Here is a 16,375-nt window from a genome sequence, read left to right as displayed (position 1 = left end):
AAACCACTGCTGAGAGAAATTAGAGAGGACACAAGAAGATGGAAAGATATCCCATGCTCTTTGATTGAAAGAATCAACATAGTGAAAATGTCCATTCTACCCAAAGTGATATACAAAATCAATGCAATCCCCATCAAAATTCCAATGACATTTTTCTCAGAAATGGAAAGAACTATCCAGACATTTGTATGGAATAACAAAAGACCACGCATAGCCAAAGCAACCCTGAGAAAAAAAAATAAAGCTNATATCTACACAATGGAATACTACTCAGCTATAAAAAAGAATGAAATACTGCCATTTTCAACGACATGGATAGACCTAGAGAGAATTATATTAAATGAAACAAGTCAGGCACAGAAAGAGAAATACCACATGTTCTCACTTATTGGTGGGAGGTAAAAATAAATAAATTCACTCACACACACACACAAAAAAAAAAAACAGGGGCGGGGAAGAAGACACAACAATTACAATTCCTTGAAGTTGACATGACAAGCATAAAGAAAGAACATTGTTGGGTGGGAGGGGGGTGAGGGAGGAGGGAGGGAGGTTTCGGTAATGGGCCACAATAACTAACCATATTGTATATCGACAAAATAAAATTTAAAAAATAAATTAATTAATAAATTAAAAAATAAATAGAAACTGATAGGGAAATAGCTTCCCTAAATGGCAATCCTACTTTAATTACACAGAAGATACTGGCAACATAAATACAAAAGTTCTAAATCATTTTCTTGTATAAATCTAATTTCAAATACAACTGACCAAGTTTTTGCTTTTTGGTTTTTTTTTGGGGGGGGGGGTGGTTGTTTTTAAATAAGATAGGGGTCAGTCCTGACGTGGAGATAAATTTTAACCAATGAATAATTAGGGTCAAAGACATTTAAACATTTAAATGAGATTTACTAAAGCATACTTCTGAAGCATAACCTGAAAATTCTGTAATATCGACAAAGACTGATTATAAATAACAATTAATTAAATTATAAAATGTACTGCTTTATAGACAATTATTAAAACATTCTAATCAAGAGCTTTAAAAACTTAGAAACAAAATTCTTACTATAGGATTAATATCAAATTATCCATTCTTCTGACAGATATTTAAGCATTTATTAGTCTAGTTTCACGATAAAGATAAAATAAAAAAAATACCAACTAGTATATGGTCTCAGTGGTTAAAATTTGTAAAAGCAGCATGCAGCAAGGGGTGTTGGAAAAACACGACTGCTGAATAGAGTTCTATGGCCCTGAAAACACACTGAAGCTTCACTATTTAGTGAGAGACCTTGACTTATTTTTTAGCTGTGAAGCCTTATGAGTATTTGCCTCATCTACAAAACAGAGAGCATGATGCTGCAGAATTGTTTCAAGGATCAGAAACCAGAAAGTAAAACAGTAGTACAATGCCTGGCACAAAGATTAATAAAATCCATTTGTTGCTATTATTTAACTCAGGTACTATATACTTCATGTGGCAAAAAGCCTTGATTTTGGCAGCTGGGTAACCTAAATTATAATCACTGATCTAAGTACTATTTATGTGACTCTAGACAAGCTACATAATCGTTCTGACTGCAAAGAAGAAGGATCACATCACCTACCACACAGATGTTCTGAAAATTACATGATATATATACAGAAATATACAACACCACCTGGTACACAGTCAGTGCTCAATAATTGATATCAGTTAAATATATCTGTACCATCTCTTTACCCTCGGTAGCTAGAGGTCCATTCTACAGATATAAGCTGAGTTATATCTACATATAGTAAATTTTTAATGAACAACTGCAAAAAGAGTAGAAAATCATCTAATGTAACAAAATACAACTAAAATAATAAACACTTGAAATTCCTGGTAATCAAGATTAGTCCCATTAGAATTTGTTTATATAACTGGCAAGGTGTGGTCTTGGAAAATCACTCATTTCTCTTCCTTGCAATCTCTATTCTTTGCAATCAGAACGATTAAGTAGCTTACCTGGAGTCACATAACTAGTACTAGACAGATCAGCGATTATAATCTGGGTTACCCAACAGCAAAAATCAAGATTTTTTTTTGCCATATAAAGTAGATAATACCTAAAATCTAAAAAATCACTAAAGGCAAACTTTTTATCCAGAGGCTTGATCTCATTCCTACCAATTCCACAAGTCACCATAAATCTTCTCAAACACCTTTAGGAAGAAAGACTGAATGCTGTCAAATAAAAACTGTTCTTTTATGAATTAGAAAAAGAGGCACAAAAAGTACAAATGATGTTGCACAGTTACATAAATTCTGTACTACCACTATTTAAATTCTAAGTTCTACTTCTTTGAGCCTTACTTTACAGGGGCCTACATAGGTTCTAGACACATTCATTTTGAGGACAACTGCAAATCCTAACAATACTTGAATTCTTCTGTAGAGGAATTGAGGCAAAACATTTTTCAGGCAAAACATTTCTTTCATTCAGGATCATTTCACTCTCCCCTTTCTGTTTAGGAAGCAAGAGTTTCCATCTTTCAAATCACCCATGGTTTAAGTGTGAGCTTATGGTACCCAAGCACAGGACAGTCACAATTCTCTAAAGAAAGGCTAACAAGAACAGCTAGTGGTTATCAGTGTGATGCCAGGAAAGCCCCACCATGAAAATAATACACAGATGCAGTCAAACCTGGGACAGAAGGTAGAGAAAGGGCCATGTAAAAAACCCCAGGAAAAGAATGATTAAAAAATAAAATAAAATAAAGCCCCTTAATCCTAATACAGACAACTACAAAACTGACATTTCACATTATCTGCGAATCAGCAATGCTCCCCAGTACCTGGAATGGGTTTCAACTCTGGCCATTCACCTAAAAAAAGATAACATAAGCAAAAACCATCAAAGAGGAAAAAAAGAAAAAAATATATAAAACTAAATGCAAAAATCCTCCCCTCTTCCCCCAGTTTCTTTTTGAACTAATTGAAATCAAGGTCAAAGGTTCAGATCCCTTACTGGCCAGCCACCAAAAGAAAAGTAAAAAAAAAAAAAAAAAAAGGAAAAAGACTCCATGAGAAAAGCAATAATTGTGTTAGGAGTAATAGGTGAAAAACAACTTTAAATCTACCCCCAGAATCTATACATCATTTTTACAGCTCCAAGTATGCCATCTGCCTCCCAAACATGTTTATTATTTACATTATATTATCTGCAGCAGTTATCAGAAAGTTAACTAAGAGATATGAAATCCAATTTGAATTAAATAGTTCGCTTTGTAAAATCCGCCTTTACAAATTATAATACATGCTAATCTTAGACAAAAGCAGTATTTTCCTAGTAAGTTATTAATATTTTAAAACTTCATTCTGTAACTGTAAAACACATTTATAGACAAAGGATTTTTAAATTTTACCATTATTTTTCACATGACTGTTCATTTATTAAAGAGCTCCATTCCAAATTTTAACATAAAAGATATTTTCCAGGCCGGCCCGGTGGCACACTCGGTTGAGTGCGGCGCTTAGGAGCACGGTGGTGCTCCCGCCGAGGGTTCGGATCCCATATAGAGACCGGTCCGCTCACTGGTTGAGCGTGGTGTGGGCGCGACATCAAGGGTTGCGATCCCGTTGCCGGTCGCAGTGCGGGCGTGACACCGAGGGTTGCGATCCCATTACTGGTCACAAAAAAAGACAAAAAGGAAAAAAAAAAAAAGATATTTTCCTCTTTTAAAATAAGAGGAAAATGGTTGATGTCAAATGATGCAAGTATCCTAATTATGCCATTAGAAATACAGGGGGGCTGGACGGTTAGCTCAGTTGGTTAGAGCACAGCCTTACAACACCGAGGTAACAGGTTCGGATACCCATACTGGCCAGCTGCCAAAAAAAAAAAAAAAAAGCCCAAAAAGAAATACAGGTGCCAAAAATTCTTTGGACGAATCTATTAATTTGTTTACGTGCATTAATATATAAGAAGTCCAAAACACCAAGAACCTTTCATGATTGTTTTTCTTATTGGTGCAATGGTGGTGGGGATGCAGGGAAATGAGCACTCTCATTCACTGTCACTGGGAACACAAAGTACAGGGCACAATGTGACCAGCATATACCAATCCTTGAAAGAAGGCCTCTACAAGGGTCTCCACAAAACCGTGCAATAAACATCCAATAAATAGGTGTTCTGAACCATTCTGTGCACAGTAGCCACCTTGTATATTTTCCCTAAAATCTTTAGAAACGAAAACATTAGAGAACAAGGGGATATCACTCACACCCCCCACCCCCCACCATGAAAATACTTGAAAATGTCACTGATTTGTTAAAAAAAAATTTTGTTACTGAGTATGTAATATATACCATGGACTATGTTACGTGGTAGAGATTAAAAACAGTTTTTGAAACTGCCCCATCTTCAAAGAGGTTACACACACTGCAATGGGGAGTACAGTATCTTTTTTTAAAGGGCTATGATAAGGACTATGAAAGGCATGAAATGATACCTAATGAATTTGGAAGAAGAGTTGAAAAGAAAAAAGAGGAAAAGAGTTGGCTCCAGAGCTAAAGGAATGAGGGTGAGGAGAAGAGCTGTCCAGCCAAAACAGCAGGAACAGCATTTACAAAGGTAGAGAGCCATGTGAGAAATGCAAGTTGAATGAAATGCAAATAAAATGGCTGAGCACTGTCAGGGAGGGAAGGCACGGACCAGGCTAGAGTGGTGAGCAAACACCACTTCACCGAGGCCCTCTATGCCTGGAAGTTTTGCCAACCATTTCTAGCCCATTCTAATCTCTACCTGAAAAAACCCAAGTAAACTGCAGGAATGGGGTGAGCCAAAGATTCCAGGCACTTCCTTTCCATATTAAAACCCATGATGCTAGAGGGGAACAGCAGTGGTGGCAGTGCTGAGAACAAGCAGGGCAGGCCCTTGAATTGGCCTCTGCCTTTGAGTAAGTGAACATACTACACACATTTTATAACTGTTACAAGTTATATATTGACTGCAACTATTTCACACCTACACCCAAAGAAGTTTGTATACTCAATGCAACATCAAGGATCCTCAACCATCATCAGCCAGTGGACTTGAAACTAACGAGTTAAAAACAACTACAGTAGGGCCACCCCTGTGGGGCACTCTGCGGCGCAGTGGCGCTCCCGCCACCGGTTCGGATCCTATATAGGGAAGGCCGGTGCGCTCGCTGGCTGAGCGCGGTGCGGACGACACCAAGCCAGGGGTTGCGATCCCCTTACCGGTCACAAAACAGACAAAAAAAAAACCAACTATAGTATTAAGGAGCACATCCATGTAACATGCTGGTCTCCAATTTTAAGATTCTTGAGGGTAGAGACTACATTTTATTTATTTCTGAATCCTCACCTTTTTCCTCCCAGCACCAGCACCTAACACTTTGCTTTACACATGGGAGGTGTCCAATAAAAGTTTATTATATTATGCAATAATACCTTGCATTTGTAATATAGCTAAACAAAATTTGGAACGAGGAAAGAGTTTATATGATGAGCTTCGAAATATCATGAGCAAGGATGACAGTGTTTATACAGGACTCTCTGGTTTATATAAAGCTTCTATATACATTCTGTCATTCAATTCTCACACTACCCCAATGAAATAAGCATTCCTATCCCCCCAGTAGACAGAGGAAACAGAGGCTAATTAAGTCATCTGCTCCAAGGTCACATGGCTTGTGACAGACCAAAGACTCTGAAACCCAGTCTCCTCACTCACAGGTCACTGTCTCTACATGACAACCTGTAGTTAGTTTTTTTGGGTTTTTTTTAATTATGGAAACGTATTTGCCAAGCAATGTACTAACATGTTGGGAAATAAAGTGAACAAACCTTCATGAAACTTACAGTCCAGAAGGGAAAAAAGACCTTAAACAATAATTTAAATAATTACAAGTGTGCAAAGACAATAAGGGGACCTATACTGAAACCCCAACAAGGGGTTTCAAAGAATCTTTCAAGTACAGAAGTAGTGTTATAATAATTCTCAAGGATTTTTCTTCTTTACCTTATTTTAATTCATTTAAATCAATATATAGGCATCCACCCATTTATTATTGTCTTAAGCTTCTCAGATTTTGAAGGTGCTTTCACCTAGGGATCTTATTAAAATGTGTTCGAATCCAAAGACTGAAACCTGAAATCTTGCATTTCTTTTTCTTTTTTTTTTTTTTTGTCTTTTTTCCGTGTCCGGCAACGGATCGCAACCCTCAGTGTTGCCCCCGTACCGGACCGGGGACCGGCAACGGGATCGCAACCCTCGGTGCTGCTCCCACGCCTCGCTCAGCCAGTGAGCGGGAACCGGTCCGTATGTGGGATCCGAACCCTCGGGCGGGAGCGCCGCCACACTTCCCAAGCGGCGCACTATCCAGTGCGCCACCGGGCCGGCCCGAAATCTTGCATTTCTAACATGCTCCTAGGTGGTGCCCAAGCTCCACAATTTCAGGGTCTAAAGCAGACTTCTCCAGGGTTGTAGTTACATAGAAATATTGATCCCCTCAGTCCGGGGGGTACCTTCTGTCACTGGAGGGCCAAGCAAGAGCAGTTTTTCTTCTGCCATATAAAACGGTGTTTTTTTTTTTTTTTTTCTAAATGTTGAATGATGTAAAAGGTAAGGATATCTCTAGTAAGTATAGTTATCACTGGAGAATACAACTGCAACACCTTACAAACATACTCCCACTTTAGAGAAAGCTAAAACCAATAGAGCTCAACTGAGGCATGTTTTGGTTCCCAAATGTCTATCCATTTAGAATAGTACTTTTTGGCACAGTTTGGTTCTAACTATAACTAGAAATATGATTTAAAAAAAAAAAAAATTTCAGGGCTGGCCAATTAGCTCAGTTGGCTAGAGGATGGGATTACAACACCAAAGTCAAGGGTTTGGATCCTTGTACTGGCCAGCCACCAACAAACAAACAAACAAATAAATATTAAAGATTTCAGTTCTTGGTGGCTTGCCATTTTCCAAATGAAAAATGGATAAGGTTGACAAAGGACTGATTAAAGGGTTAAACCGTATGACTGATAAGACCTCCTTGGGAGTCCTACACAATAACAGAGACCTCAAATAGCATCAGACCTCAAAATAATGCTGTGTAATCGGTTTATTGTTCATTGATTCAAAAGTACCATTTCTAAGAGTTGAAAATAAGAAAGCCAACTGAATATTTTGCAGCGTGTAGGGAAGGACTAGTAGAATGAGAGCAAAACCTATAACCACAGGGAGTTTTTAAACCAAGAGCTATTTCAATAGTTAAATCTAGTGCAACAGGTCTCTAGCAAAAAAGTGCATTCTCTAAAGAGATGCTACTCATCTGTCTGGAACATAATCTGAAACACCCGGATACCAGAAAAGTTTCCTTAAAATACTTTCCCCATACTGTTTCTCCTTAATTATTCTTCATTCACACTGACTTCTTAATTTACGTTAAGTTATACTGTTACCTATTTTTACAAAGGAAGACACGCAAAAAATATTCTAATATCCAATACTACAGTCACTGAACTATTCTCATCAAATCTGAATTTGAAAACAACAAAAGAACTCAGGCAGAAAGATAAAAAAGTGTAGCAAAAAAGAAAAGGGGGCTGGCCCGGTGGCGCACTGCTACAGTGCGCTGCTTGGGAGCGTGGCAGTGCTCCCGCCGAGGGTTCGGATCCCACATACAGACTGGCCGCTCACTGGCTGAGCGAGGTGCGGGTGCAACACCGAGGGTTGTGATCCTGTTGCCGGTCCTGGTCCAGTATGGGCGCGACACTGAGGGTTGCGATCCGTTGTCGGTCACGAAAAAAGACAAAAAGAAAAAAAAAAAAAAAAAAAGAAAAGGAAATTCAACTTTTCCATTACAAATAATAACAATAAGGCTACTTGGCTATGAGGTACTTGGACTATTATCTAAATAATGTTTGCTTACCTTCAAACTCCTGCTTTTAAGTTCTAATCTCAGAAAATCAAAGTAGTACTGATATATATCATAATAAATCTACAAAAATTGGCTATGATTAAAGTAATCAGAGATGGTGAATATGTTTATTAAAAATAACACCCACTAGCAATCACCACACTGTTCAGATACCAATAATGAACTAGATATCACTGTTGCACACAACTACAATTTATTGAGCTACAGCTTTTACATTCAATATCTATAATCCTCCCAACATTTATGGAATGCTGGTCCTAAACACAGGATTCATAGGAAAAAAATATATTACTGTCACACACATACCATACACAATGGAATCTAACTGCTTTCATCCTTAATGTGACTACAGCAGGAGTCCACACATGCCCCCAAAGAGAAGAGCTGAGCAGTAATGGTGGGTGGACAACAGCTGGGGCCCAGGCCACAAGAAGGGTGGCCAGGCAGGGTCAAGAGAATGGCTATGTACAGGGTACTGACTAAATATGTATCAGAGGATTATGGGAGTCAGGCTTCTCACTGACAAAGGAGGAAGTGAAAAATATGGAAAGAGAGAAGGCTAGAATGAATCCTGTGCTATTGGCTTGGAATTAAAGGTAGTGGTGTGAATTCACTTAATATATAGAGACAGGTAGATATGGAAAAAAATATATGGATGTAAATGTGTGAGGATATGTATTTTCTAGCACTGTTCAATGACAGGGCCTGGGAGCAGCAATACATCTGTAGTAATGAGCATATCTATCACCTAGATTTTGGTTTCTAAATATCATTCTCCACTGAAAAGAACCAAGGTCCTCAGAGAAATGGCCAATTCCAGGGCTGGGACAGAGAAAGTATAAGATAAACCTAGGGGCCGGCCCGGTGGCGCACTGCTACCGTGCACCGCTTGGGAAGCACAGCGGCGCTCCCGCCGAGGGTTCGGATCCCACATACAGACCGGCCGCTCACTGGCTGAGCGAGGTGCAGGAGCAACACCGAGGGCTGCGATCCCGTAGCCGGTCCCGGTCCAGTACGGGCGCGACACTGAGGGTTGCAATCCGTTGCCGGGCACGAAAAAAGACAAAAAGTTAAAAAAAAAAAAAAAAGATAAACCTAGAACATCTTATGCCAGAGAATAAGGAAGTGCTCAGAGAGAGACGGGAATAAATAAGTCAGAGCTGGCTGGTTAGCTCACTCGGTTAGACTATGGTGCTAATAACACCAAGGTCAAGGGTTTGCATCCTCTTACTGGTCAGCCACTAAAAAAAAAAAAAAAAAAAAATTAAAATGAGATAGGAAGAAGTCAAAAGGACACAGAAGCCAGTGTGAATAGGGTTCCCACTGGCCAAAACTGGGACAATTTGAACACCAAAATAAATAATGGCAGTTATATATTATGACTCATTGAATAACATAGGAATCTGTATATCCACACTGTCTTAGTCAGTTTGGGCTGCTATACCAAAATACCTTAGAATGGGTAATTTATAAACAAAAATGTATTACTCACAGTTTTGGAGGCTGGGCAGTCAAAGATCAAGGCATTGGCAGATTTGTTGTCTGGTGAGGGCCTGTTCCTTACAGACGGTGCCTTCTATGTGTCCTCACCTCACATGACAGAAGAGCAAAAGGGCTAACAAGCTCCTTCAGACTTCTCTTAAAAGGGCACTAATCTTATTCATGAGGGCTCTACTCTCATGACCTAATGACCTCCCAAAGGCCCTAAATCCATCATCTTGGTGATTAGGTTTCAACACATGAATTTCAGAGGGACACAAACATTCAGACCATAGCACACACTGATAGAAAAAAATAAACATGGCAGCCAATAGTCCTGGCCACTAAAAGGAAAAAAAAAATAACAATAAAATAAAATAAATGAATAAATGAGATTAAGTGCTTCCTTAGAATAAAGCTGCCAATTAATAAATTTAGAAGCAATGACAGAACTCTGGCAATCAATGGATGCTAAACTAAAATTAGTGGGTGAAAATGGAATGACAAATGGGATAGTTACACAGTACCAAAATATCTCCCCACAAATTATTAATTACAAAGAGGAAAAAAAAAAAAAGGCCGTCCCGTGGCTCACTTGGGTGAGTGTGGTGCTGATAGCAACACCAAGGCCAAGGGTTCGGATCCCTAAATAGGAGTGGCCGGTTAGCTCACTAGGGAGAGCGTGGTGCTGACAATGCCAAGTCAAGAGTTAAGATCCCCTTACCGGTCATCTTTAAAAAAAAAAAAAGAGAGAGAGAGAGAGAAAAGATAAAATAACTTTACAGTGGAATATCCTAAGTTAGAATCAAAGTTAATAGCCATATAGCCACCACGTGCATTTGGTAAGATGCAGTAAGAAAAACAAACATCACTTCTGTGATATTCCTATCCCAAATGCATAACCCAAATGCACAAAGAAACATCAGACAAACTCAAACAGAGAAACATTCTACAAAATAACTGGCCTGTAACCCTCAAAAATATAAAGGTCATGAAAATCAAGGAAAGACTGAGGAACTATTTCAGTGTGAAAAATGCTGCAGACACATAACTGGGTGCAATTCATGATTCATGACTGAATCCTTTTGCTAAGGATAACACTGTTGAAGTAACAGATGAAACTCAATTGGGTCTCTGGATAAAAAATGCATGGAGGTTCTTTGCGTTGTTCTTTGCAACTTTTCTGAAAGTTGTAAGATGTTTCAAAATAACACTTAAAAATCACTTCTGCAAATAAGCAGATTTCACAGCTACACTTATACTTAGTTAAATGTGTTGTAAATGATGGCCTTAAGTTAGTTAATATAAAACAAAAATGGAAATGTGGGAAGAAAAAGAGTTTTTTAAAAAGTTCTCTATAGGACTTAGTTTGATATTACTAGCAGATACCATTTTTTCAGATTTTTCAAGAAGTAACACTTAGCTATTTTGCCTCAATACCTTCCTATTAAATATATAATTAAAGAGAAGTATTCCATGTGCTTTCATATAACAGCAACACAAAAAGTACAAAAACTCTGCAACTACACTTAGGAAAAAAAAATGGTGATTACTTTTACTAAGGTACGTAAAACAAAAGCAATCCTATATCAGAGGAGAAAAGTAAACTAAGGCCAGCCAACTATTTGCAAATCCCAAAATTACTATGAAGAGATGACCATACTTACTTCCAATCCCTCTCCTCCCTCCAAGAAAAAAGCATAACATATTAATTAAATCAGGTTGTCAGATAACAAAACTGGAAGATAATACTTGGTCAAAAGCCATTCAAAATGATGTTGCATAAATATACTTATTGGCATAAAAAATTTACAAGTGGAAAGGTAGGGATCCATTGTATATTTTTAAATATATACAAACAAAAATGTGATGGAAAAGATTCGGAAGTTATATCTCAAAATACAAGCGATAGTTATCACTGAAGGAGTGATTATGAGTGATTTTTATTTTCTTCCTTTTCTTGCCAGTATTATGATTTCTCCAACACATGTATTATTTTTACACAAAAATGAAAGTTAAAAATAATGTTGCAGTATTATTTTAATTTAAAAGTTTCAATTTTCTCTTCCACTATTGTATTCTTGGCAAATCTTAGAAAAGGGTTCCAGGGGTATGAGATAACAATACCTGGTAACACAAGAGTTCTCTTAAAAACAAAGCCTACTTGAATATCGCCCTAAAAATACATACGTACACACACATACATACACGCACTTGTGTATATGTGTTTTCAACAGTTACAGTAAGGCAGAATCTCCAGATCTAGACTTCGAAGACTCAAATTCCAGCTACACCACTTACTGGCTAAATGATTTTTGAGCAAATTCTGTAACCTCTCTGAGCAAATTCTGTAACCTCATCTATAAAATGGGTTTCCTGCTAGTTACTGAATTAAGTTAATTATTTAAGGCACTCAAGAGAGCTATTATTATTATTATTATTATTAACTTCATTTACATGTAAGGATGCTGAAGCACTAAAATCAGTTAAATCATTTGCCAGAAAACAAAGATGCTAGGTTGGGGGTGGGTGGGGATGGGTGGGTAGGAGAGAGAGAGAGAGAGAGAGAGAAAGGGAAAGGGAAAGGGATAGAGTCAGGGAGCGAGATAGAGAAACAGAGACAGACATATAGCAGACATATAAAAACACAGCTAAAATCTTGGGTCTCCTTTCCTAAGTTGCTATTCTTATGAAAACCAAACGGAAGGTATCTAGCACAGTGCTCAATAGAGATTTCCCTCCATTCTTCCTTCCTTTCCCAACTCGTCTGTTTCTTCTTAAACAGAAACAGACCTAGTTTATATTCATTCACATCCCTAAACCACCTTTCCTACAAACTTCCACTTAAGTTAACTGTATTTGTTTTAACACTGTTCCAACCAAGTAGCCTTACATTAGGAAATTATGCCTTTGTCTTTTCCAAGTCAATTGTTTTGATGGAATTCCATCAGAAGAAACTTGCAATTTAAAAATGCTAGAAACTTAGAGAACACTCACTATACTTTTTAAATCGTTACTAAGAACTCACTTTTATCCTAAATTTCCCTGCATCTTATATGTATAAAATGTCAGGAAAGGAAAACCTCTAAGTCAAGAGACTTGAGTTCCAATTCTACTCAGGCCAATAATTAGGCCAGCAACCTGAAGGTGGTGGTACTGTCTCTTTAGCAAAAGAGGTACTGATAGGTCCCACCTAGCTCCAAAATTCTACAGCCTCTTGCACAAACCTAAAAATGAACAATTCACAGGCAATTTCATGCATCAATGATGTTTCCTTTGACTGAAATCTCCCATTTCCCCCTTGCCCTCTTAAGAGCTCTTGTTCACCTTCCATTAAACATCACCTACTTCTTTCATGAAACCTTCCTGTAGCCTAAATAGAAAAAATTGCTCCATATACTCTGGGCCCCCATGGTTGTACTGCATGCATTACAGATGACTATTTATATACTGTCTGTCATCTCTGGAGTCCCACATCTTGCACGAAGCCTGGCACACAGCAGGTGCTGAGGATGTGTTTGAAGATTTGAGTCTACAAAATTAAATTAGGTTCCTGTGAAGTATCTGCATCCACCATGAGAGTTTAACTTAATCTGAAAACACCCAGAGGCCAATCTGTAGCATAACCAAAGCTCTGTCCCAGGAAGACCCACATATGCAGTGCAAATTTATCCTGAGCATTTGTACAAAAGCTACACAAAGGTATCATTCCTGCAGATGATCTGGGGACCTTCTGGGGATTACTCTCATCTACCTAATCAACTCCCTATGCAAAAACCTCTTTCTCTGCTCACTTTGTTCCATGGCATTTATTACCATCTACCATCCTATATAATTTATTGGTGTTTAGTGTTTATGGCCGCTTACCAGAACATAAGCTCCACTGATGCAGGAAGTTTTTGCTGTTTTGTCATAAATGATACCCAGTGTCTATACCAGTGCCTGGCACACTTAATTATTTTTTTAAGTCAGTAATTCTTTCCTTCTGTCTTACAGCCCTCAAGAGTCATGAGTCATCACCTTCATAACCCTATCTCGCATTGCCCTTATTTCCTCTGCCCCATCCACTTATAGTAGTAGCCTTCCCAGTAAGCTTCCAAGAACTAGAGGAAAATATTTGTATTTAATTCCTAAATTGTAACTCTTTCTTTCTCTGTCCACCTCTTAGTACAGAAATTATATTCAGGACACTATAGCAAATAACAAAGATGAAATAAAAAAAACTTGGTTCTTTCACTTCTGATAATAATAATTTCTATGTGGTCTTGTCTTTGGATTTTAAACAACTGGTGGCCAAAGACTAAAACTAAAACTGCTGGATTAGCTTTTTTTTATTGTCAATCACTTGGGCTAAATATATTGAGAATATATTAACTGGCACATGTGACCTAACTGAAAAATTGTGCCCCAAATAGTGCAAATTCTCTAAGGTACTACATATATTAGTTACAGCAAGATTTTTTTATGTAGCTAACATCCTTCAGGAGACATGAACTAATCCATCACATTTCTGAATCTATTAAATACCGAAACATATAAAAATAGGACATTATTGTATTGGTATTCAGAAAATATTGCTAGGATCTTCTCCATTCCCTAGTTTCAGACAAATATGGCTCTTCCCTGCTTCAACCAATTTAGTTTGTGAGTTCCAAGAGACACAAGCCCATCAGCAGCAGTCATGGACATCTACATTGCTATTTCAAATACAGCTTTTGGGGCTGGCCAGTTAGTTCACTTAGAATATGGTGCTGATAACACCAAGGTGAAGGGTTCAGATCCCCAAACTGGTCAGCTGCCAAAAAAAGAACAACAAAAAAACCAAATTAAATACAGCTTTGCAATTTCTTGAAGACAATCAAACATCAGCAATGTAAAATTACACTCAAGATGAGAAACTTCAAGCTGAGATGCCTGGATATGTTGATTAGAATGAAAATAAAATAGAATAAAGTCTATTTTAAAGTCACCCCCCTCTCATCTATCACTGCCTCAATCTAACAAACTCAGAATCAACTTCGAGGAAGAGCCTAAGAATGGAGTTAGCAAGCTCAAACACGTAAGGCAGGTTGACACAAGCCAGGCCCCTTGTGCATATCAGAAATACAAGTTATTAGCAAAGTCTGCCTGGCAGGTAGCCTTCTGTGATCGCTCAGTTTTGCTTAAACATCCTAAAAAGAAATAATATTGTGGGTATGAGCATGTGAAAATAAGAGTTAATTATATTCTCAGGATTCAGACGCCAATGTGATGACCAAAAATTATGGGAAGTGGAGAAAGAAGAGAAACCGGAACAGAAAATAATCTTTAAATGCTATTTCTTCACAACAGTAAAGGAATGTATGGGGTGGGTTTCAACCTCTGAGTTTTAATTAGCTTTCTAAACACTGACTAAACATGGGAGAATCAAAACGAAGCCTTCAAAAGAGTTATTCCTCAAGGCGGAACGCCTGTTTTGGGAGGACCTGAGGCTTGTGCGCTGATCCATACCCCCATTTGGATTTCCCGTCTTTCTTCCTTTTTTCCACCTCGCCCCAAACTCGTCTGGAATAAACGATAAGTAAGTGAAATAATGACCAGCACTAAATGTGACGCCAAAGTTGGTATTTATAATTTACAAAACAACTCCCCAGTGGACCTAATCAACCCAGGGCACACTACCCAGACACTACGTGGTGGTTGTCTAAAAAGATAAAACCGATACTCATCAGAGAAGCACTCTGGAAGGAAGGGCGCCTCGGGGAAGAAGGGGGCTGCTCCAAATCCCTTTCCCCAAGACTCCAGGCTGCAACCAGGGGACCCTAACCAGCAAGCAGAATTGTATCAGTGTTACATTCACAGGACTTGTTACTCCAACTTCCCACCCCGAAGACCTAAGAGGGTAGTTAAAAGGATGCTGGGATTGTTAAGGTCAGTAGGGGTTGGGGCGTCCCTTAAACCCCTACTGACCTTAACAGGATGACGGGGGCAAAGTCCGACGCTCTATCTTCCGTGCTTGAGACCCATAAAAGAGCAAGGGGCAGCTGAGACGCGACAGGAGACCGGGCACACGTTGGATACGGGTCATGCGGGAGAGTGGGAGGTATCTATGAAGAGCTCGCAGACAAACAAGCACGGGGGTAAGAGCGAAGGCAGAGGCTGGGGTGATGGAGAAATCAGGACACAGATGCCGGGGTGCATCGAGGGAAAGAGCCTCCTTAGGGCTGGAGGACTCCATGCATGCTCGAAGCCGGCCGGGGAGGCGGCGGTCAGGCAGCGCGAGCGCTCGGGGCAGTTCCTGGAACCCTACTCGGTGGGAACGCCCGGCCGGGTAGCGCGGGGCTCGGTCCGGCAGACCAGACGCCGGCGGCAGGCGGGGGCCCGCGGCCCAGGCCGCGTCCAAACAAAGCCGACGCGCGCGGGGCCTGGCTACTCACAACAAGAAGCTCATGTCGGCCGCGGCGTGGGCTGCGGGCTCGGCGGTCGCGAGGCCTGGGGGCGGCGGCGGCCTGGGGAGGAGAGAAGAGGAGAGGCGAGAGGAAGAAGCGGCGAGGAGGCGGAGGACGAGGAGGGGAGCGTCGGCTGTCCAGCGGCCCCAACTAGTCCGGCTTCGCTAGTTCCAATGGCTGGCGGAGGGGGCGGAAGTGGGAAGCGCACGGCTTGAATCACTCAATGGGAGGGGAAGGAAAGGGAGGCGGAGAAAGGGCCCCCGCCAGCTCGACGGAGAGCAGCGGCCGCGGCCGCCTCGCTGCTGTCCCTGCTCCCCTGCGCCCTCCTCTCCAGCACCTGTCGCCCCCACCTCGGAGCTCTCGCGAGAACGGCTGCCCTCCCCTGCTGCCCCTCCGCCTACGGCCGGGGGTCACCTTTGTGGCCGGGACCGTGCCCGGCGTATGCGTGGGGCCACCGAGGCCTCCTGCCCACCCGGGTGGGGGTCGTGACAGAGCTCTTGGAGACGCTCAGCTGGCGTCAGCGGTCAGGGAGGAAG

At 40.2% G+C, this 16,375-nt stretch overlaps 1 protein-coding gene across 1 annotated transcript in view; it reads right to left on the bottom strand.

Annotated features, from left to right (window-relative positions):
• LOC103607157 (MOB kinase activator 1B-like) overlaps window positions 1–16,037 on the bottom strand; it is a gene marked incomplete at its 3' end in the record, with an annotated part of 36,145 nt that extends 20,108 nt beyond the window's left edge. Inside the window, exon 1 of the mRNA XM_008591693.1 lies at window positions 15,828–16,037. Within this exon, the coding sequence (XP_008589915.1) occupies window positions 15,828–15,841 (14 nt within the window). The remainder of the gene's footprint in view (window positions 1–15,827) is intronic.
• Between the last annotated feature and the right edge of the window lie 338 nt (window positions 16,038–16,375).

Source organism: Galeopterus variegatus, unplaced genomic scaffold (genome assembly GCF_000696425.1).
Source record: "Galeopterus variegatus unplaced genomic scaffold, G_variegatus-3.0.2 Scaffold7187, whole genome shotgun sequence".
NCBI classification, from domain to species: Eukaryota; Metazoa; Chordata; class Mammalia; order Dermoptera; family Cynocephalidae; genus Galeopterus; species Galeopterus variegatus.
The sequence above is the reverse complement of the archived record's forward strand: the minus strand, read 5'-3'. Positions and strand labels throughout refer to the sequence as shown.